Source organism: Cavia porcellus, unplaced genomic scaffold (genome assembly GCF_034190915.1).
Source record: "Cavia porcellus strain 051 isolate PalLab524CR breed Dunkin Hartley unplaced genomic scaffold, mCavPor4.1 scaffold_1, whole genome shotgun sequence".
Taxonomy (NCBI): domain Eukaryota; kingdom Metazoa; phylum Chordata; class Mammalia; order Rodentia; family Caviidae; genus Cavia; species Cavia porcellus.
In genome coordinates, this window is record NW_026947484.1 from 93,743,618 (window position 1) to 93,768,455 (window position 24,838).

Below are 24,838 nucleotides of genomic sequence, written 5' to 3' on the forward strand. Positions count from 1 at the left end.
TATTCTCTAAACCAAATTTTTCTTTTAAGACACTCAGGAATAAAAAGCAACCGATTTATCTTCTGGTTCTTAGCCAAAATGCTAAGCAATGTCATGAGATTTCAGTTTGTGTAAACTGAGTTCTGCAGTATTGAACAAAGTAGTATTCTGTGGCCACTTACCAGTGAAAAGTAGAATAACATTAAGGGACAGATCAAGCTAAGAAGATCAAGTTCATGAAAGCAATGCATTTAAATCCTCTTTGAAATATTTAGGGGAAAAACTTCACTCAGTGATAATATAATATTGTTTATTCTTTATTCTCATATTTGAAAAGAGAAAGCTAAGAAACTGACAAAATATTTTAAAAAGTACACTCGTTGGGTGTGTTTACATAAAAATTTATATAAACGTTAACCATCAATCTATCACACATAAAATACTTTTTTATATTTCCAGATATTTCTAGAATGAAAGTAGGTTCTAAACCATTGTAACTTAACTTAAAAAGTTTATATGAAATTTATTTCTACTTTTTTGGAGGGCCAACTTTGCTGTTGTTTTTATCATCTGTGTCCTCTGACCCTCTCTCCCACAGATTACCTCAGTTTCTCGATAATTTACTGCATTTCACTTCTTACACCAACACCACTGAGAAACAAAATAGTTAAGTATCTTTATTAACTGTCTTTTTCTAACCTCTTCTACCAGATGATCTTGTTCTTTTTGGAATGGATCACTGTTTTTGGCCGGCAGAGGACGCCCACATGTTCTATTCTCTTTGTGTTTTGCAGTATTCAACAATGGAGAGTCTTGTCTGCTAAGTTCTGGTATTTTCTTAGAAATTATTCCATCTTTCTCTTTGGGAGCTCTCATCACTGTATCCTGAAAACAGACATGTAATGTTAAAAGCATAATAATCATGGCTGATTTTGAAGTTTTCTTCAACAATATTATGTGAAATTATATGTTCATTGGCAGAACTAAGTAATTCCAATATTTCTACTTAGCAAAGAAGAATATATAAACAGAAATGACATAAAATATTAGGCAGTGTGAAAATAGAAATAGAATTTCATTAAACAATTACATCAACAAAAACAAATATAATCATTTAGTGTAGTCAAATTGAAAACTTAGAATGTACCTTTTTAGGTAGTGCAACACTGTTTCTCTCTGATGATGAAGCTGATTCCAATAGGAAGGAAGCAGAACTAAAGGGGAAGACAGCAAACCCAAGTTATAACTAGGAAAGAATTCCATTCACTTGATGCATTCTAAATATTCTAAAGAAACTGTCTGCCCCGTATCTGTCCGTGACGATTTCACTCAATTCGTCCCGGTCATCAAAAGGCAATTTATTCTAGGGAAGTGTCATGACAATCAGAGCAGTATTTCAGCTCAATTTGTGTATCTGCCTCCCAATTATAAACATTTTACCTACTTGCTATAGAAATTTTAACTTACTAGTATTCTTAGTTTATTAGTATTTGTTTGTGACATAATGAAAATATTCGCTGTGGCCTACTGGCACACATACATACTGCATCCTGATTCTTTCTTAGTTTCCCTTTCTCTTCCTTCTCTCTATCCCCAGTAATGCTTTTTAAGGGTTAAATGTCTTGAAGAACATTTAAAAGCTGAAGTACAGTTTAAAAACAAATCCAGTGAGCTAGAATTACACTATTACAACATCCTGAGTCTACACCACAGAATTCCACTGTAGCAGAGATTTTAAGATTCTTTTGAGCGCAAGCCTGTAACCCCAGCTAAAAAGGCTGAAGCAAGAGGATCACTGTGAGTGTAAGGCCAGCCTAATCTATAAAATGAGTTCAAGACCAGCCTGACCCTGTCTCAAAAACACCAAAAAAAAAAATTTTTTTTTCATTATTTTAGGACCAAAATCAATTTCTCATATGCTGAACTTTGCACTACAGCAAATAGGTTATATATAAAGTTCCAAGAATATTCAGTTTGTTATCTTGCACAATGTACTGTTCTATGCTTTAGATTCCTTTGCCCCTTCATGTATCTTTTTTCACGGTGATGTTACTAGTTAAAAATCTTAAAAGAAATGATATCTTTAAATAACTTTTATTTTGATCTCAGAAGATCTTTTAAATTCTAAAATAAAAAAACTTTCTTACTCTAGGGGCTGAGGGTTTAGCTCAGCAGGATAAGTACCTGCCTGGCAAGCGCAAGGTCATGAGTTCAATTTGCGTTATCAAAAAAAAAAAAAAAAAAACTTTCTTACTCTAGCAAATTTAAAAACAAAAAAATTACCACAGAAACTACAATTAACAGCAAATATGTTGCTCCTTCACTTTCTTTTCATAGCCAGAAATGCAAAATTAACAGCTTTACAAATGTCTTGTTAAATAAAACATATACATTGTCAAGCTTTTCCAAACACGCACTCTTTAAGAATCTTCACCTATCCTCAAAACATAATTTGAAACCACTGTAATTGCTCAAGCTTCAATTTAGCAGGATATAGCCCAGATATCCAAGGCAAATTACTGTGTTTTCCAAAAACTTTACAATTTACAAAAACTCCTCAGAAAAAGAGCCAAAACCTATGAACTAATGTCACTAAGGCCATGACTAAAGCTAGGAAGACCAATATGCACTACACAGTGAGATCCCATTTCAAAAAAAACAAACAAAAAAGCAATGCAATCTAGAGAGACCAGTTATATTTTGGTACTGGTGCAAGACAGCTACATGAGAAAGGGATAATAACACATCTGCTCTAAAAACTACTCTTGCCATGTTTTGCTTTTTTGTTTGATTGCTGTACTGCGGACTGAACCCAGAACCTTCACACTGCGCAATTACCCCACCCCCAATGCCACTCCATTTTTTTTTTTTTTTTTTTTTTTTGGAGACAGGGTCCAAGTCACTAAATTGGCCAGGCTAAGCACCACTGTGATACTGCTGTCCCAGCCTCTGAGAAGTACTTGGATTGCTGGTATGCACTCTCTTGCCCAGCTTTGCCATGGTTTTTAACTTAATACTGATCATATCTGCTGAAATGCAAAATAAGATCTTTTATTTCATTAAGTGTATCCTACCCACATTACAGATAAAACATTTAATTATAAATAATAACAGTGAGGACCTGTATCTCTGCAACAGTAAAACTTCTGCAAGACAGTAAGTCAACTTCATAGATCTTCTGTTCTTCATCTGTTTAGCAATAATGATATTTCATGTGCCACTAATTATTCACCCTACTACCAAAAGCATTCCCCTCCCTGCAATATCCCAAGCCTTTGTACGCAGGTGTGCACGCATGTGCAGTGTTTCAGATGGAAGCCACAGCCTCCTGGCCACACTCACTCTAAGCCTCAGCTGCAACCCCAAATCCGTAATATTTTAAAAATATCAAAAGATATTGACAGTTATCAAAGAATGTTTAAATGTGGTTTTAAGCATGCTATAAGAACTCTGATATGAGGGTTAAAGTGAAAAAGCCAGTAACTTTACTCTTCCTTCAATTAAATGTCTCCCAAGAGTTCATTACTTTCCTTCAGGTATTCAAAAACTCAACAGCAAATCCAGATAAAAGAATGAAAGCATATTCCTCCACAACTAGTCCTGAACTTCCGTGAGCCAGAAAATGAGTGGCAGAGACAACTGCCAATGGCTCAATTTCATATAACAGTTTTGATTCTGGTTATAGCAGTTCAATATACCAAGAGCATATAAAATGAATAGTGATTTTAGGATTTTGTTTTATGATTTTCCTAAGTATTTTACTCTCATATTCAGCCTTATCTACTTGGGAAAACTGGACTGAATGACACCTATGTAAATCAAAAGGCAATCATAACAAAACAATCTATTCACTGTGTCTGTGTTTAATTGCTATGTTATGATGTTTAATGTCCATAAAGAACAAATATATTACCCAAGTGGATTACATACATTTAATTTAGAGATTTTTTTTTTTTTTTGCTTCTATAACTTGGCATTAGTATAGGGCTGGGGATGGATATAGCTCAGCCATGCAGCACCTGCCTGGCAAGGGCAAGGGTCCTGAATTCAATTCCTGTTACAAAAAAAAGGCAGTAAAGAAAACAGAAGTTCGGGGCTGGAGATTTAGCTCAGTGGCATAAGTGCCTGCCTTGCAAGCAGACAGTCGTGAGTTCGATCCCTGGTACCGAAAAAAACGAAAAAGACAAAAAAAAAAAAAAAGAAAGAAAAAAGAAAACAGAAGTTGTACTGTGAAAGAAGCGTAGCTTCAGGTTTTTCATGTTAAACTCTGGAGTTAAATCTTCTAATTTTTTAAAGCAAGGAATTCTTTATCAAACAGCTTGTCAAAAACTTCAACATATAATAGAAATAAAAGGACAAGTTGCTCAGACTGAAATGGGAAAGCATAGGATCAACCAAAGGCTAAATTAGAGTCAGCCACAGCACCAGAGGGCAAAGAATATAACCTGAAAACTATCAGACTAGTTGATCTCAAAGACTCCCAAACTCTTTTTATTCAGATACTCCCCATGAAACCCAGTGTTTCAATAAATAAAAAGGAAAAATGTTTGCCTATCTTTTCTGAAAATCTAAGTGTGAAACAAAAAAATATTGTCTTTTTAAAGAGGGGAAATTAAGTACTATTCCACAATAAAGATTAGAAACTGGCTTAAAAGTGGTATAAAATTAATTCAAAATGAACAACAAATATATTTTACCTTTTGGCTATGTCACACACAGCTCCCAGGGTATCAATGTCTCTTCCGCAATCATTTTCTTGTTTATGTTGCTTAGGTATTTCTAAAGAAGCATAAAAATTACTTTATCTTTAATTATGCTTATAATTATCTCTTGAAATTGTAGCACATTTTTGGGGGCAGTGTTAGTGTTCAAACCTAGGGCTTTGTACATGCTATCACTGAGCTACACCCAAGACCCAGAAAAACTTCTCAGAAGACGAACTACAACAGAACCAGAAAGAGTGTTCCAAGCCTGTAATCCAGCTACTCAGGTGCCTGAGGCAGGAAGATTATGGGTTCAAGGCAAGCCTAGTGAGGCCGTGTGTCATAATAAACATTTTTTAAAGGAGTGGGAATGTAACTCAGTGCTGCAGTGCTTCCTTAACACCACACACACATACACACACACGCACACAGGTAATTATCCAAATGTTAAGGTAAAGTGATAAGAAAGTGATACAAAATATAAAAAGACTAATATATGTGCAAGGCCTTGAGTTTAATACCCACCACCACAAAAGAAAAAAAAAAAAGAAATACTTAAAAGACTTGTAACTCACTAAACTTCCATGGTCATTCTCCAATGTCATATAATTTCATGTTTAAGTACACAGATCATATACAATTACCACATAAGCCAGAAAGGCCAAAAAGTTATAGTACTTAGCGTATGTCTGGACAGCTTTGATGACAACAATTAACCTATATATATTTTTCATCATCCTATCATTGAACAATTATGTGCTACCACTATAACAACAATGGGAAGCACTCTGCTTCCAAAGAGTCGACCTAGACAGTGATTGTTATGTTATACTGCTAGAGTATTATGACAAAAGTAAATACTAAATGCAAGGAAGAAGAGCTACCTGGCCCAAACTGGGGAGTGGGAAAAAAGCGTAAAAGTATTAAGACAATAAGGTGCACATTTTGTACATGGAGCGTTGGGTAAGAGATATACACCTTGCAGCATGGCAGGAAGAGACTGGCAAAGAAATCCATGGCTATGTTAAAGAAGATGTGATTCCAGGGACTCCTCTTCTTTTACCATTTAGCTTCTGAAAGGCCTTATTTGTCATATGTGTAGTGTGCAAAGTACAGTACTGCCTTAATTCATGACTTTAATTCTTTCCACAATTCTGACTGCAGAATTCACTCCATAATTCTGGTTCCATAGTACATAAATGTTTGCAATTCAGCTGCAACCAGAATCAGGGAAAGAATTAAGTCTGTGAAGAAAGGTACCATTGTATCACAATGTAAGAAGCCAATGTAAGGTTTTCTTCTTAATCCCTATCCTAACAATATGCCATCTCACAGCATTTTCAACAACTTCTGTATCTCCTGATTATACTGGGATTTACTAGTATTTATAAAACGTATGAAAAAGACTTGGAGATATATCTTAGCGGTAGAGCACTTGACTAGACTACTGGGTTCAAACCCCACCACCACAAAAAAAAAGGAAAGAAAAGAGAAAACACAAAACCAGTAGAAAATCGTAAACAAAAAGTACTACACTCAACAACTACCACATGTTGTTGGTGGGCAGACACAGTGGAAAACGATTGTTCTGGTATGAAAACAATGTGTAAGTTGGGATGTGAAGCCGAGGCGGTAGTGCATACTGCCATCATAGCACTCCGGAAGGCTAAGGCATAGGAGTGCAAAGCTGACCCCAGCCTGGGCAATGTACTGATTTGGTGAGCCCCTGTTTCGGGAACTTTTTTAAAAGGGCTGAAGAGAAGTCAGGCATGTTAGCACATGCCTGTATTCCCAGCACTTGGGAGGCTAAGGTAGGAGGACTGCCACAAGTTGGAGGTCAGCCTGGGCTACAAAGTAATTTCAAGGCCAGCCTGAATTACACAGTGAGACCCTGTCAACAAAAATAAGATAAAAGGCTGAGGACAAACCTAAGTACAGAGCCTCTGGGTTCATTCCTTGGTAGTGAAAAAAAAATGCAAACATATTTTTTTTAACTTTATGGAAAGCTATTAATGTGTTTTGTACCAGAAAATGAAAAAGAATGTTTATATTACAGAAAGATTACAGAAAGTCACAAAAAACAATTGCAGGTAAGAAATGAGAACTAAACTACAGCACCCAAGGTAAGAAAACAGAAAGTTAGACAAAACAAGGCATATGAAAGATAAAAATAAAGCTAAACTCACAACAGAGCAAACCCAACAGAAACAGACACTAACTCATATAAATACACTAGAACCACTAAATAAAATGTAAGAAAAAGGAATGCCCAAAGAACAAACAAATACCATTATAAGCCAGAATCAAAGATAGAAAACTTTATCAGAATGATAAGCTCAAACTGAAAAGTGGGGGTCTGATAAAACAGAAGGCTCCAGGGACTGCATTCACTAAGTAGCCCAGCCTGGCCTCGAACTTGCAGCCATTCTCCTGCTCAGCCTCCCAAGTGCTGCGACTACAGGCATGAGCCACCATGCCTGGTTTGCCTCAGCCTTCTCAGTAACTGAGCTCCAGGGGTGCATCACCACCATGCCTGGGGTTTTTTTGTTTGTTTTGGGGTTGGGTTTTTTTCTTTTTCGTGCACGTCATCACAGTTTTAAACATTTCCGGGGCCTGGTAGTGCATGCCTGTAATGCCAGCAGTGGGAGGCTAAGGCAGGAGGATTACCACTAGTCTGACATTAGCCTGAGACACATAATAAATTCAAAGCCAGCTTGAACTACATAGTGAGACCCAATCTCAGAAAACTAATCAAACAAAAAATGGTGACTCTTATGCTATAGCCAACTTAACACAATAAAAACTGGGGAGAAAAAAACAAAAATAAAAATAACTATTATAACAATGAGAAATAATGACAAAAGAAGGTTGAAAAAAGAAAAAGAAAAATAACCAACCTGGAAGTGAAGCAGGATACTGAAAAAGAACACTCTTTGTATATACTTCCTCCGAGACAGGATCAAATGAGAGGGGACCCATAGGTGGTAAAAGATCCACTGCCTTAAAAACACAGATTTCACAATTTAAGTAAATAGTTACTATAATAACATTAACTCATAAATGCTAAATTAACTCATAAATGGTTTTGCAAATTCTCTCCTAACAATTACCAAGCACACATCCTGTAACTATTTTTAAAAACCAAAGAGTACAATATTAAAACAAGGGTTTATTCTATCCAACTATGTGTTAAATTTTAGTTTCTCACATGGAGTGGTGGCACATGCCTGAAATCTTAACACTCTGGAGGCTGAGGCAGGAGGATCATTAAATTCACGAAGGCCAGCCGGAGCTACACAGCAGGTTTAAGGCTGACCTGGACTATACAGCAACTAAAAACAAAACAAACCACCCAAAAAACACTAAAATCTTTTCAATAAAACCCTTTGGCAGGGGAGAGGGGACACCACTTTGAATTTAAATTAACTATACCCTACTGCTAAACTTGATTGGCTTCACAGATACACTAAATGGCAACAGCAACTCATGAAAATTCTATTATATATTTAGAAAAATTACAAAACCGAAACATTTGAATCATGGTAGAAATGCCAATAGGGCTGGGGATAGAGCTCTACAGCACCTGCCTGACAAATGTGAGGTTCTGAATTCAATTCCCATTACAAAAAAAAAAAAAAAAAACCATGAGGTGAGAAACATGTATACAAATAGTACTCCTAGGTCACTGATTACATGGTAAGTGAAAAAACTGACAAAATTAAACTACTCTCCAAACGGCAAGTCAACATTACTTACTGGAGACCGACCAGTAAATAGACTGAAAGGAGACACACCAAGAAATCCCTTCCATTTCTTATCCCATTCTTCTTGCTTTTCAACAATAGACTGTCTTATAGTAGTAAGATTTTCTTTTATTTTACACCTATGATAGCATAAAAACACTTTACTCAAAACACAAATACACAAAAAATATAGAGTAAAATTTAAGAAGATAACAGTAGTAAGAAAGGGAAGAAAGTATCAAGTGAAAGCTCAACCAATAATGCACATTATACATTGAATAAACTCACAAGCAAATATTCAGAACTTAAAATAGACTTTTCTTCTTTTAAAACCAGAAAGCTATCATATATTTACCATATCATGTATTTTTAAAATACAATCTTTCCCCTGGTTGTAAACATCAGTTAGAACTCTACTCCCACTATCTGTCCATGCCTAAAAGAAGCCCTTTAACTCTCACTCTTTCTGCTAAAATTAAAAAAAAAAAAAAAAACATTTCTGAGGCTCGCTTTTATTATTAAATATAACAAAAGAAAAGGTAGAAAAAAGTTAACATTATTTCACAGCTTGGCAAGTGGTTTATGCTTGTAATTCCAACTATTTGGAGGTCTAAGGCAAAAGGATCACAAGTTCATGTTAGCTTGGCCAACTTAGCAAATCCTGTCTCAAAATAAATAAATGGGAGGGAAGTAAAAATTAAAATGTGTTATATACATGTAACAACTCCCCACAATGAATGTCATCATTATATACTACAAACATATACTATTAAAAATAAAAATAAAAAAGGCTGGGGATGTAGCGCAATGCAAATGCCCTGAGTTCAAACTCCTGTACTACCAGAATATTAAAAAAATATAAAAATAAAGAAATATCACTCAAAACAAATAACTTATTCCAAGTAAACAGAAAACAGTATTATCTTTCTTTTCTACCTCATGTCTCTGTGGGAGTTGATCACATAAGGTTTTGAGTACTAGTAAAATTTTCACACTTGTTTGACAAAGCAAAAGACTTGTAAACTATACAACCGTTTTACTGAAAAAAACCAACCTTCTCCTCCCACAGTAAAATAATAGAAGATCTATCTAGAATACCTCATATGCTTCAGATCTGATAATCTCTCCTTCTGAAATTTGGTCTCTTTTTCAAGGTAGTGATGATCTATTGTGAATCTTGCTTGGTCAGACTGACCACGTTCATATTTCATTATTTTCAGGACTTCATTTAACAACTGAATAACTGTTAAAATGTTCAATTTTCCAGCCTCATAAACATTTCCTATGTGCAGCTAAAGATTCACAGGGAGGGAAAAAATAGCAAGCTATAGAATCAGATAATAAACTGTTACAAAAACAAAAAAGATTTAAGCATTTTACTATTATATGCAAATTCCACCTTAAAGAAGAGAGAAAAAAATAAATTATCACCCAAACATAAAGCTATATAAATAATTTCAATTTAGTAAAAACTATTGTAGAAGAATTAACACATCACAGTACATTTTTATATCATACAGAGGTTGAAGACTATAGAAAAGAAAAATAGTTTGAGAAAAACAATACATAAAAGTAATTACATGGAGCTTTCACAATGTTTCTTTACCATCAAACATAAAAAATATAGATTTAAGAGAAATAGCTTAGGAAAAACAGATTTGGGGAAAAGGTCATAAATTCATCTTTTTAAAACACTGTATTTTCAGTGACCTCTTAAAACTACATCCAGGGCCAGGAATTTAGCTTAGCGGCATAAGCCCCTGCTTGGCAAGCATGAGTTCATGAGTTCGATCCCAGGTACCAAAAGCAAAACAAAAGAAAAAAAACTACACTCAAACTAGGGACAGGTTTATTTTGCCTGCATGGTTCCAATGTTTTAAAATCACTTGAATTACTACCAATACTTTTTAACTCATAAATTTCATATTAAAAAATATTAGACATTCATTGCTCATTTAATTAGTCATATTTCTACAACTTGTTAATTGAACTAGCCACAAAGTAAGGAACTATCATATTATATTAAAATATTCAGAACATGAAAAAAATTTTTTAATAAAATTCTGTTCTACTTCATTTCTGTAAAATTTGAAATAAAACTCAAAAACATGAAAAAAAATATTTAGAACAAAGAAATGGTCAAAGAAAACTCCACCTTGATGACTTTTTTTTTTTTGATGACTGTTTTTATTTGCATTATTGTTATATCCAGTACTGTAATGTAGAATATAAAACTGTACTGTGCTGTACAGTACAACCAGCAAGAATTTCATTACTATGTAAACATGGTACCCTGCACAAAAAAAAGATGACATTGAGGCTATACAAAGATGTACAGAAGTGTACCAAAAAAAAAAAAGATGGGTCATAAGTTTGACCAGTGAATTAAGTTGGAACTGTTGTTAAACAGGGAGGTCATCAAACCAAAACTAACTATACAGTAATTTTCTCTGAAGACCTTATCACTTTGTACCTTCTCCCTATTGTTACATACAATCATGTGTTTCCAATTACCTGCCATATCCTGTAGGCATCTAAACACAGCTTCATTTTCATGAACTCTGAACTTGATGTGTTCATCAGTATTATGATTAATGTGAAAGTGCTTCAGAGTCACAATGTTTTATCTTTGCAATAGCTATGCTATAATTAATCCCATGTATATAGTAGATGCTAACTGTGCTTAATTAAAGAGGAAAAAAGTTATCCAGGCGAAAATGTCTCACAGGGATATAGAAATAAGTAAATGAAATTTGGGTTGAACGGGAAAGACTGGTAATATTATTGTAGAGGAAGCACTAAAGTCATGGAATTGGTAAAAGAAAAAAAATACATAATCAGGCACCGTGGCACACATCTATAATCCTACACTCTGGAAGGCTGTGGCAGAAGGATCCCAAGTTTGGACAAATATGAACAGCTCAGCAAGACCCAGTATCCAAACTAAATAAACAACAAACAAACAGGGCTGGGGATATAGCTCAGTGTGCAGGCCCTGGGTTCAATCCCCAGTACCAAAAAAAATTAATTAATTAGTTAATTTGCAATGAGGAAAAGAAAACTGACCATTAAAGGAATCATCAGAAAGAAAATGAAATTAGTAGTCTGAAAAAACACAGGAAAAGACACATAAACATCACAAAGCTAAAATAAAAGTAAATACCTTACTACCTTACCAGAATAAAAAAAAAAAGTAAAAGATGTAAAGTTTTTAAAAGGACATTTTACATTAGGTCATTTTTGTTCTCTTCCAACCTAGGAATTTTATATTCTCTATACAGTATGATATAGGACCATACAAGGTAGGGACAAATAATAAAAGTTGATGATGGATATAAATATATACTCCTTTAATCTTTTATAAAGATTTTACTAGCTACATAAAAAAATTTTAACGCAGTAGAAAAATATTTTAAGAAAAAAATGTATAATATAAAAAATAGTTTTTGCAAAAGTTTCCTTAGTATCAAATACTTACCTGCCCCATTTGTTTCTCAATTTTGTCAAGTAAGAGACTTGGAATATTAATAACAACATTACTTCCATCTAAATCATATTGGTTAACAAGACTAAGGACTGAATTAACAACTTCTCTTTCTTTTTCCAAAACCATGAGCGTTTCATTTACTAAGGTCCACAAAGATCGAACCTTTGAAAACAAAAAACAAAACATAATAGTCCATTCATAATCTATAACTACATTAAAGAAATACAATCATAAATATTTTCTCAGCCTTAGGAGTAAATGAAATATCTTAGGATGATAATAAAATTAAATAACTATAGTTTTAAAACATTGATATTACTTCCAAAGGGGCTTGAAAACTAAGACATTTCTCAAGAAACTCTAGCTCACTAAAATTTTCAAACAATTCTAAGAAATCTTTATATTATCAAGATACAATTTGCAATTTCTATACTTTGACGTGCACCCAATCTAATGAAGATTTTTCAGGAAAAACTAATTTAAAAAATTGTCAAGAAGAAAACTACTACACATTAAATTTTAAATCACTCAAGTATAGAACAGTGCGCATGTAAACAAATAAGATTCTTTAAGGGTAAAAGGTCATACACATATATCATCCCTACACTCTGGGAGGCTGAGATATGAGGACTACAAATTCAATTCTATCCTAGGCAACTTTTCAATTTGGCAAGACCCTGTCTCAAAATCAAAGACCTGGGGAGGTGGCTAGTGCGAAGGTTTTAGGATCAATCCCCAGTAATGCCCCCTCCAAAATTCTTAGGCATAAAGAAATACATATTTACTAAAATTCATGTACAAGAATATTCCAGAATGCCAGCATGGTGGCACATGTCTGTAATACCAACACTTGGAAGGCTGAAAAAGGAAGATCACCAAGTTTGAGGTAAACCTGGGCTACATGGTAAGCTCAAGACCACCCTGAATTACATAGCAAGACCTTGCCTCCAAAAAAAAAAAAAAAAAAAATTCACAGAAGAAAGTTGACCAAAGTTCCAATCAGACTGGAGGAATACATCTGTCAATGATTTGTTGTGCTGTATACTGGCCAACTATTAATATACATATTGCATATTTTACCACTGTACAAATAGAACTTTAACATTCTCATCACGAAATATAATAAATTAGTGATTTATGGATATGTTAATTAGCCAACTGAATCATTCTATAAAGCATGTAGAGACCAAGTTTTATTATATCCCACAAATACAAATATTACTTATCAATTAAAACTAAGACCAGGGATGGTAGCACACACCTGTAATCCCAGAAATCTGGGATACTGCCGCAGGATGGCCAAGTCCAAGTCCTGAGCAAACTAGTGACTTGGTGAGATTTTATCTCAAAATAAAAAAGGGGGGTTGGGGGGCTGAGCGTGTACTTGGTGCAAAGGTCCTGGATTCAATTTCCAGTGAATTAAACACACACAGAAAAAAGAAAAAGGGTATACTTTTCTACATTTGTAAAGAGAACACTGCACAGCAATGAAAATGAACATACTAACACTATACATGACTGGAGCCAAGGATGTAACTCAATGGCACAGCACCTGCCTGGCAAGCACAAGGTCCTGAGTTCAATTCCCAGTACCAAAAAAAGAAAACAATTCCACATGATTACAAGGATAAGTAATACCAATACTACTGGGTCATAGAAGTCACACAAAGAAGACATTCTATTAGCTTCCATTTATATAAAGCTCAAAAACAAACAAAACTAATCTTTAGTATATGTGAGCTTAGCGCTTACCCTTCGGGGAAAGTAGCCATGAATGACACAGTATGACAAGGACTCTGAGGTACTGGCAATGTTCTATTTCTGAAACTGGATACTAGTATAGATGGATATATTCACCTTTGTGAAAATCTATCAGGATATATGTTTATGATTTGCACACTTTTTGTATGTGTGTTATATTTCAAAAGAATTTAGGGCTGGAGATTTAGCTCAGTGGCATTAAGTGCCTGCCTCCCAAGCATGAGACTGTGAGTTCGATCTCTGGTACCAAAACAAAAAAAAAAGAATTTATAGATGTGGGAAGATGATAAAATATAATTATTCCTATGGGTCTTATGTCTTCCGATGACATAAATAAGAAACTGAACATCTCTAATTAAAGTGTTACATAGCTAGTCATCCTGTTGTTCACCTATAAACCCCAGCTCTCTGGGAAGCTAAGGCAAAAGGACAAGCTCAAGGTCAGCCTGGAGTACTTAGCAGCTTAGTGAGACCGTATCTGAAAATAAAAATAAGTAAATAAATAAAGGCTGGAGATACAGCTCAACACAAAAGCTCTAAATTCAATCCCCAGTACTGCAAAATAAATAAATCAGTCAATCAAAATAAAACTTAAAAATGCTGAGATGTAACTCAATCTGAAGGCCCTGGGTTTAATCCCCAGTACCGCAAAAAAAAAAAAAAAAAGACTGGCAGCAGGGCATGGTGGCACATGCCTGTAACTCCAGCACTTGGGAGGCGTAAGCAGAAATAGCACAACTTTGAGACTAGCCAGGCTACATAGCAAGACCCTGCCTCACAAAACCAAAATTAAAAATAAAAAGATATAGGGGGCTGGGGATTTAGCTTAGTGGCTTAAGCGCCTGCCTGGCAAGCATGAGGTCATAGATTGGATCCCCGGCACCAAAAAAAAAAGAATTGCTTGAAAAATAAAAAGATAAAGAATAAGGTGCTGCACAGCAAGGTAAAGTCTTTCATAAAAGACTCAGGTGGTAGGCTGGTGGTCTCACAGGACGCTGTTTCCCATCTAGAATCTGGTGCCCAAATTTTTCAAGTCTTGAATTTTGTCTTGTCAATGGCTCAAAGAGAAATGGACTCTGGGAAAATGAACACTAACCACATTCAGGAAACAATTGGTTTTGTGCCAACCTATGAGATTACAATCAAAGATACTGTATTCATTAATAGGAATGTTCCTATTCACTGAAGTAAAAGTTCCACAGAAGAGGTGATTTTGCCTGTCTTTTTCACGGCTGTATCCTAATATCCAAAAGATACCTGGCACACTGCAGTTGGCCAGTAAACACTCAACAGTGAATACTTGGGCTGGGGATTTAGCTCAGCGCATAAGCGCCTGCCTTGCAAGCAGGCAGTCGTGAGTTCGATCGCCAGTACCGATAAAAAGGAAAAAGACAAAAAAAACAGTGAATACTTTCTCAAACAGCACTCACCTTTTCCAGTGATAAAGTGCCCAGGAAGTCAAATTAATACCTAAAAGTTTGGACACTCTTAAACAAATGAAGTAATATAAAGCATAAGCTCGTTTATTCCATTATATCCAAGGGTTTTGGAGGCACCTACTAGTATCTTTTGATATAATACCTACAACAAGTGAATTTTTAAAAACATTTTAAAAGGCAAGAGAATTTTTTAAGTCCAATTGCTAGACACAGTTAGCATATACCAATAGTCCAAGCTACTTAGGAGGATGAGATTCGAGGATTGCTCGACCTCAACAGTTCAGGACCACCCTGAGCAACACAGCAAGACCCTATTTCTACACAAAAAAGTAAAATAAATGTTAAGTTCAACTGATTAAGTAAAACTGCATATCACAAAGTAAGAAAAATTAAATATGACCCATCAAAATTATCTTACCTTTTCAATTTTCTCTTTTAGAATACTTTGGTCATCGGAGGGTTCCATTCTAGTAAAAATTAAATAATCTAATTAGTCAAAAGTAAATCAAATAGTAATTTAATATACAAAAAGCTAACTGGTCTGCAAACTCACTCACTAATAGCCATGCCAATTAAAAAACAGTAAGATTCAAGCTCAAAGCAACAATAATTCTGCAGAAGGAGAACTGGACTAGGAGCAGAACTATGCTTTAGTCCTGCCATCACCTCGCTATTTATTTATATATATTTCAGTTAATGTTTCTGGGCCTCAGTTTCCTCTCCTGCAAGAGCTAAACTAGAATCTAAAACAAATTCCAGCTGTAAAAGTCACTTACTTTTTTATTTGGTTTTGCAATCCTATGTATTCAGATCTCAAATTCCGAAGTTGCTTAACTGATAATCTGCAAGAAAATATGTAAACAACAGCTAGAATTCCATCACAATGAACCACAACACCCATTGATGCTCTTCCTTTACATTCACACGCTCAACCCTTACGGGGCAGATGTGGTCACGCAGACCTCTAAGGCCAGCACTATCTAGAGGCTGAGACTGGAGAATTGGCAGTTCAAGCCCAGCCTGGGCAATTCAGCAACCTCTCAAATCTTTCAAAATGTCTCAAATCTTCACAAAACTTTTAAGGACTGGGATATAGCTTGGTGCAAAGGTCTTGGATTCAATCCTCAGAACCACAAAAAAATATCAAAATGAGAAAAATTTCAGTTTCGCAATTTTGTTATTGCAGGTTTTTTTTTTTTATTATTATTATTTGTTTTTGAAACTGGGACTTTCTACCAGTCCAGTTTGGCCTCAAATTCATAATCTTCCTACCTCTCAGCCTTAGGAATGCTGGGATTATAGGCATGCCCACCACGCCCAACAACACTTCAATTTTAAGGTTATTTCAAAGGATCCTGTATGTTTAATAACAGATGACAAATTACTAAAAGTTTTCCAACAGTTACAAAAAGTTAGATATTTCTTGAGAATATGAAACTTGCCCATCTTATTTAATGCTGTGGCACCAATACATGGCAAACAAAAGGTACTCCCAAAAAGTACCTGTTGAGCCAGGACTAGTGGCTCACGCTTATAACCCCAGCACTTAGGAGGCCGGGCAGGAGGAATGCCATTTAGTTCAAGGCCAGCCCAGGCTACACAACAAGATCCTGTCTCAAAACTAAAACATAAAATAAAAAATAAAGCAAAAATGATAGACAGTATCTTAAAGTAGTCATAGATTACTTCTACTGAAGTTACAATGATGACATCTGTTCAGAAAGAAAGGAAATATTTCATAACCATCAAAATACTACTTACTGTGCATTTTCATGATATTTCCGGATAACACAATCTTCTCTCTGTAAAATCTGTAAAAATCTATTACGAGCTATAAGACATCTGGCAAGGCACTTATGCATATCTTGGGTCTTTACATTACATGTTTCTGAAAAATGTAGAGAAGAATCTGCATGGAAGACAAGATTATCGAAAACAGGTTTCTCAGTTAAGTGTCATATATGTTTAATGGGCCAGAGGTTTAGCTTAGTGACATAAGCACCTTCCTGGAAAGTATGAGGTTGTGAGTTTGATCCTCAGTACAAAAAAAAAAAAAAATGTTTAATGTTAACCAGGTGCAGTGATACATGCTCTAGGTTCAACACTCAGAAGGCTGAGGCAGGAAGATTGCTTAAGCCAGCTTTCAAAGCCAGCCTGGGATACAAACCCTTACCTTCAAAAAAACCTAACAAAAAACTGAACTTTAATAACTCCTTAATGGTTGATACATTGTGTCAACTTAACTTGAGTTTAGAAATTTAACTAAGGGACCCAGGAGGGAGCTAGGATCCTTACTTTGTAAATATCCTCAACCTGTGCAAGCTAGTTTGAGTGCTACACTGACCTTGGGGAGGGGGTGGCCTGCTTATTATATAAGGGAGGAGAAAAGGACTGTTTTCCCCTTTTGGTTCTGGCTGCTTCTACTGGCTACTGCCTTGAAATGTTGCCCCAGTGCTATGGCTGCCTTGGAGCCAGCTGATTACAGACTGAAACCTCCACAAATAGTGAGCTAAATAAACCTTTCCTTCATTTTGGGTTCAGGTATTTTATGCCAGCAAAGAAAGAAAAGTAACCAAGACAACCACATACAAAAAAAAGACAAAACCAATGTTAATGCTAGTGAAATCAAGATGGCTTTAAAATAGGCAACTAAAACAGCTATCTAAAGTTGACTTCTTTTTTTTTTTTTTTTTTTTTTTTTTTTTTTTTGTCTTTTTCCTTTTTACCGGTACCAGGGATCGAACTCACGATTGCCTGCTTGCAAGGCAGGCGCTTATGCCGCTGAGCTAAATCCCCAGCCCCTAGTTGAGTTCTTTCACATCATTAAACTTTGAGCTGGGCAGTGGCACATGCTTGCAATCCCTACTATCTGAGAAGCTGAGGTAGAAAGATCCCAAGTTTGAAACCAATCTAGATGATTCAGAAAGACCCTGTCTTGCCAGGTATGGTGGCTCAGGAGGCTGAGGCAGGAGGACTGCTGCAAGTTCAAGTCAGCCTGGACTACACAGTGAGTTCAATGCTAGCCTGAACCACACAATGAGACACTGTCTCAAAAACACCCTATCTCAAAATAACATGAAAAAGGGCCAAGTGTTGGGGCTGGAGGTTTAGCTCAGCGGCATAAGTGCCTGACTTGCAAGCAGGCAGTCGTGAGTTCGATCCCTGGTACCGGTAAAAAGGAAAAAGACAAAAAAAAAAAAAAAAAAAAAAAAAAGGGCCAAGTGTTTAGCTCAGTGGCCTAAGTGCCTGCTTGGCAAACTCGAAGTCTAGAGTTCGATCCCCAGTACCAAAAAGAAAAAACATGAAGAAAATGGCTGGGGAGAAAGCTCAGTGGAAGAGTACCTGGCTCAGGGTTTGACACCCTGCATTTAGTCTCCAACATAACACAGAGAAAAAGATGAAATCAAATCATCTTCATTATACATCAGCTTAACATTTCCTCCTAGTAAGTCCAACAGGGTAAAACAACCAAATAAAGCCATTCTCTATTTTTTCAAGTAATTCTTGCCTATATTACTAGAAGCCAAACTACACCTTGAGAACAATCCATACAAATGTTTCACAGTCAAGCTTTTTATCTGTAGTAAACGTTTCTTTAACACTGCTCCATACAATAAAGGTATGGATATTCTAAAAAGCAAGAACTCTACACTGCACTTAACATTGTTTATCCACATCCTGACATATGAAAAGAAACCACTGCTAAATATGCAACAGGTAATAAGTTCACTAAGTTAATAGTTCTCTAGAGACTGAACATGTTGACTTGAATTGCTTTAAATCAGAAATAGGGCTGGGCCTCATGGAACAAGCCTGTAATGACAGCACAGAGGAGACTAAGATAGGAGGATCACCATGAGTTCAAGGCCAGGCTGGGCTACACAGTGAGTTCAAAGCTGTGAACTACAAAGTGAGACCCTGCCCCAGCCAAAAAAAATCAAAATTAGGACAATCCATGCTGAGAAGTCTTACAATAAACCTCTGCTAAATCTACACACATATAATTCACATAAAATAGTTCTGGTTACATGTAATTGCAGATCATTTATTAATTTTTTAAACTACAAAAATGTTTGTTACATTAAAGTGAAAATGCAGAAATATATTTAAAGAAAAGTCACATAATGTTTTCAAAAATCATGCATAAGGCTGAGGATATAGCTCAGTAGCAATATCTACCTGGTAAGTGCAAGATCCTAAGTTTGATTCCCAGAACAAAAAAAAGAAATCAGGCATAGAAGATAAACTGCAAAAAAATGTTTGTATGTCACATTACAGAAAAAGGGTAAAAATTAACTACTTTCATATAAGAAAAAGAGAGTAATTTAAAAGAAAAACGGAAAAAGGACACAGGCATAGCATACAGAAGAGTACAAATTGCTCTCAAACATAAAGCAATGTCCAACTTTATCAATAATAAAAGGCATACCAACTAAAACAGTACCCAGAAAAAGGTCCACAATGCTTTCTGAAAAAATAAACTAAATGCAATACAGAACATGGAACAGAAAAACAGTCAACTGGAAAAACAAATCGGGCATAGCAGGACACATCTATAATCTCAGTATTCTCCCAGTCCTCAGGAGACGAGGCAGAAGGATCCCTACAGCTTCAAGGCCAGTCTGGGCCAAACAGTGAGTTCAAGGCCCAGACAGCGCTACATTGCAAAACCCTCTCTCAAAAAAAAAGAAGGTGAGTTAATGGTGAATTATAAAATATAAATTGCTTTGTGTTAATGAATATTCCATGGTACGTAAGGTGTAAATATTAGGAGAACCAAGTTAAAGCATATGAGAGACCTCTATACTATCTTCAACTTTCTATACATCTAAAATTAGTTGTAAAGTATTTTTTATAAAATGCAAAACATTTTCTATAAAATGCAAAGTGTTTTTTATTTGTTTGACACAAGGTCTCACTATCCAGGCTGGCCTCCAACTCACAGAGATCCTCCTGCCTCAGCCTCCCAAGTGCTGGAATTATAGGCATGTTACCACACCTGGCTCCTGAATAATTTCTTTAAATAGAAAGTTTTACAGAAATTTTAAAAATTTAAAATACACTGAGATTCATTTAAATGTCTGCTCATGGGCCAGGGATATAATAGCTCAGTGGCACAGCGCCTGCCAGCCAAGCACAAGGTTGTGAGTTCAGTCCCCAGTCTTAAATAAATAAATGTTTGCTCACAACTATGCTGAAATGCCCTTGGGAAAAGTATACTCCCATATACTGGTAACAGAAGAATACACTGAACTCTACAAAAAGTAATCTGGTAATAACTAGCAAATTACAACTACATAGTTCCTTTTTTTTTTTTTTTTTGTCTTTTTCTTTTTTATCGGGACCGGGGATTGAACTCATGACCACACACTTGCAAGGCAGGCGCTTATGCCACTGAGCTAAATCCCCAGCTCCTACTACATAGTTCCTTTAGTCAAGCAAAATCTTTTAGGGTTAGTGGTAAAATGCCCATCTAGCATCTTCTTAGGCCATGGGTTCAATCTCAGCACAGCAATACCTACATACATAAATATGTAAAATGTGCACTAAGAAAAAACACTAAGAGGAAATACACCAAACAGCAATGGTAGTTTCCGGAAATCAGAAGACAGATAAAGGATAGTATTAACTTTCCTGCTATATTCCTTTCCATGTTTTATGGGTAAAATCCAACTAAACAAAGAAGCATATTTAATAAATTACAAACAGTGTGCTTTTAAGTATTACATATAAAACTCCAATATTTTTTCTATGAAGTAGTAATAAATCAAATAAACAAATTATAAAAATAAATCAAATCCCTTGGAAAACAGAAATTTCCAACACATTGCCAGTAATCAAAATAAGTCACCAACAATTTGACACCCTATTTAACACACTGCATTAGAGGTCAAATATAATCTGCAGCCCTGAGGAAGCCAATGCCTGAATTTCTGAGTTCAGCAAGGTAGGAATAGTTTCTGCATTTTCAATGCATTGTGAAAACAAAGAAAAATATACAGCATGTTTTTTTATCTTCTGTGGCCTTCGTGGAAAGTATTTCCTATCACTATACTAGAACATAATAAAATAACAAATAGTGACAGATTATTAGAAGATTTCAAACTATAGTTCTAGTAAAATACTCTTTGCTTTTTGAGGTAAATTAATGTTTCAATATATGTAGCTTCACTAAAATCTCTTAAAGTTGTGAAGAAGGCCTGACATGCTGAACACCTATATTCCCAACCCTTGGGATGCCGATGCAGGAGGATTGCTGAGTTCGAAACCAGCCTAGACTACACAGTAAGTTCAAGCCCAGCCTGAACTGCATGGCGAGCCCCATCTCAAAAAAATAAATAAATAAAACTATTAAGAATAATAACAATTTAAGAGTCAACATCAGTTCTACTGTAAGCTTTACTTACTTTTAGAATTGGCTTTAATATATTTTATTGCAACATATCTTGCAAAATGATACATCAGATGAATAAACTTAGGGCCACCAGGAGAAAGAAACAGTGAGCCAACAACTTGAGGAAAGCTGTCACACTCCGCCTGCAAAGAAAGAGAAGATGACATAAAAACCCCACCAACAATATTCCTTATACTTACCCAGCATCATGCTATGTTTTTACAGGGTGCAGCAGTCTTATAGTGAAGCCCCGTCAAGAGCACCTCCCTACAGGGTAGCAACCACAGGACCATCCTGTGAACCATCAGCACATCCTCATGGCACAAGGGCTTGGATATGCTTAGATGTTCAATTCCATCGCACAGTAAAAAGGGCCAGGGAGAGGAAGCCTTGGCCAGCCACCACTCCCAATCTGCTCCTTCCTTGTATCATACTATTTCTTAAGCATAAAGTGATTGATCAAAATTATTTTGTTCATGCTGGGCATGGTGGTAAATGCCTGCAATTACAGTTCTTCAGGTTTAGAGGAGGTTCACAAGTTTCAGGCCAGCCTGAGCAACTTAACAAAACCACAAAACAAAATAAAATGGCTAGAGATACAGCTCAGCCCTCCCTAGGTTCAACATCCAGAACTATCAGCCACATTCACAATGAGGCTGTATAAGCATGAGTGTCCCATGCCACCCAATGGGACAATCGTGTATGTCATGGATGATTCAAGCTGCCTGACAGAACAATAATAGATGTACCATCAGTGGTTCAAGTCACCCAATGAGACAGTCATGTATGTTATCACTAATGATTCAAGCTGGGAGGAATACACTTTTTAAAAAATCATTCTGACTGAACCACATGAATTGATTTTTCTAAATTCTAAGTGAAATCGGTGACAATAGATATTCATAATAATAAAGCCACAAACACTGATACCTGAGCTGCAACAGTCTTATGATCAAAAAGTATTCTTTAGCCAGGCATGGTGGTACATGCCTGTGATCTCGGCTACTCAAGATGGAAAGGCAAGAAGATTACATTCAAGGCCATAGGCAATTGGTAAGACAGTCTCAATAAATAAAAAGGGCTGAAGATGTAACTTAGTAACAAAGCACTCTTGGGTCCAATTCCAATCCCTAGTGATACTCTTCATCTTATTGTTCACCAATCCCTAGTATTTTTTTTTTAAATGATATTCTTTAAACAAAAATTGATAAATACTATTTCTTATGAATATAGACAACAAAGCTAATTCCTTAGAAATACACAGAATCCCATACCAAAGCCACTAAAAAATATAGTAATTACTATTTCATTGCATATTCTATTAGCATTAAAGCATTAAAAAATTTTACTTTTAAAAATTAATATAGTTTTTCTGGGTGTAGAGGTTTACACCTACAATCTCAGCCTTGGGAAGTCGAGGCAGGATGATCCCTGCAAGTTCAGTCTGGGCTACACAGTGAATTAAGGATAGAAGAACCTGTCTCAAAAAAGCAAAAACAAACAAACAATCTATTTAGTTTTTGCTGAGGATGAGGACAAACGCCAGATTTCAGGAGGCTGAGGCAGAAGGATCATTGTGAGTTCAGTCCAGCCTGGACTACATAAGCAAGCTCAAGACCAGCCTCAACATAAGACCCTGTCTCAAAAAACATAGTAATAATGTAATTTTTAATGTCTTCAAGTCTGCATCTTCCAAACACAGAATACCTACAGAAATCTTTTTTAACCATTCACAGCAGTGTTTCCGGAATTCAGTGTCACTTTTTTGGTCAAATGGAGGCCAGCAAAACCTTAAAAACAAAAATAAAAGTGTTAGTACTATGAACCAAAAATTCAAACTCAGAAAAATTTTTTAAAAACACATCAAATTTATTTCCTATTCTAGAAACATTAAAGCACAATGGATTAAAGCTAGCATTCTAAAATCTCAGCTGAGGACACCAGTCTGTGAAAAATTGAGTCTTTATAAATATCTGTAGGCGTGAGTTCAGTTTAGTGCAAACAACTAACGAATGTATACCTTAAATGTAGAAATGAACAGCTACTAAAATTAATGAAAACCAGATAAACACAACACTCACAATGGATCTACTAGACAAATGCATTAAGATGGTATAAATACATTAGTGCAGTTAAGTCTGAAAACAAAAATCTTGTGAGAGAAAAGCGTAAGTGAAATAAGCACATAAAGACTACATGATAGTCTGATTCTTAAAGTGATAATCTAGGGGCTGGGGATTTAGCTCAGCAGCACAAACACCTGCCTTGCAAGCAGGTAGTCATGAGTTCGATCCCTGGTACCAAAAAAAAAAAAGAGAGAGAGAGAGATAATGGATTTTAAAGAGAGATAAAATGTATTTCAAAAAAAGAGATAATCTGCATCATAATCTGCTCTGTGTTTTTGACTAAACAACAACATACAAAACTATGAAAGAGAAAAGTTCTACTTTAGCTTTGGTCAAAAATACTAGACCTTGGCCAGACATGGTGGCACAAACCTGAACCCAGCAATCAGGAGGCTGAGGCAGGAGAACCACTGTGAGCTGAAGGCCAGCTTGGGCTACATATCAAGATCCTGTTTAAAAAAAAACTAGATTTCAAAATTACCTATTATTTTCCCCCTATAATTACCTATTACCAATTTCATCCAAACTTTTGAGGCATACTTATTTGTTCAAATCATCATGCTTTTTATATTTCTATAATGTATTTCATACTCAGAAAAAAAATATGTGCAGAAGAAAAAGACTGAAAGGCTAGAATATCAATAGCAATATTCTCAGACTGGTGAGTTTAGGAATGATTTTTACTGCTTCTTTAAATTCTTCCATATTTTAAGATAAGCCATAATGTGATGTTTGGAAAGAGGATCTTTTTTTTTTTTCCAGACAGGGTCTCACTATGCATCTAGGCCAACCTTGAACTTAGGATCTTCCTGCTTCAACCTCCTTCATGCTGAGTGGAAAGTATCAGAAGGCCAATTTTTATTCACACAGAGGAAGTCTTCCATCTTAACGATAGGGATTTCAAAAACTGTTTCAAATACATGTACTGTCCTGGGCACTTACAGCTTTAAATGAAAGCAAAGCATTAAAAATAAATTATCAAGCCGGGCATGGTGGCACACGCCTGTAGTCCTAGCACAGGAGGATCACTGCTAATTCAAGATCAGCCTGGGCTACACAGTGAGTTCAAGGCCAGCCTAAACTACACAGCAAGAATCTGTCTCAAAAAAAAAAAAAAAAAAAAAAACATTTACAGAGAACTAGAAAGTAAAACAAACAACACTGCCTAAAAGAAAAGTAGTAAGGTATAGGGTAATGTAAAAAAAG

The 24,838-nt window shown here is 35.6% G+C and overlaps 1 protein-coding gene and 1 non-coding gene across 2 annotated transcripts in view; both read right to left on the reverse strand.

Moving 5' to 3' along the window:
- Haus6 (HAUS augmin like complex subunit 6) overlaps positions 1–24,838 on the reverse strand; it is a 35,915-nt gene that overhangs the window by 6,733 nt on the left and 4,344 nt on the right. Inside the window, exons 3-14 of the mRNA XM_003472241.5 lie at positions 23,218–23,296; positions 21,520–21,649; positions 16,874–17,021; positions 15,889–15,954; positions 15,531–15,579; positions 11,904–12,074; positions 9,524–9,717; positions 8,439–8,565; positions 7,580–7,682; positions 4,677–4,758; positions 1,127–1,193; positions 679–864 (exon numbers count right to left, since the gene is read on the reverse strand). Of these exons, the coding sequence (XP_003472289.1) occupies positions 679–864; positions 1,127–1,193; positions 4,677–4,758; positions 7,580–7,682; positions 8,439–8,565; positions 9,524–9,717; positions 11,904–12,074; positions 15,531–15,579; positions 15,889–15,954; positions 16,874–17,021; positions 21,520–21,649; positions 23,218–23,296 (1,402 nt within the window). The remainder of the gene's footprint in view (positions 1–678; positions 865–1,126; positions 1,194–4,676; positions 4,759–7,579; positions 7,683–8,438; positions 8,566–9,523; positions 9,718–11,903; positions 12,075–15,530; positions 15,580–15,888; positions 15,955–16,873; positions 17,022–21,519; positions 21,650–23,217; positions 23,297–24,838) is intronic.
- LOC111757522 (small Cajal body-specific RNA 8) lies at positions 1,273–1,403 on the reverse strand. The gene has a single exon (XR_002791849.2). It is a non-coding gene; the product is annotated as a small Cajal body-specific RNA 8 (non-coding RNA).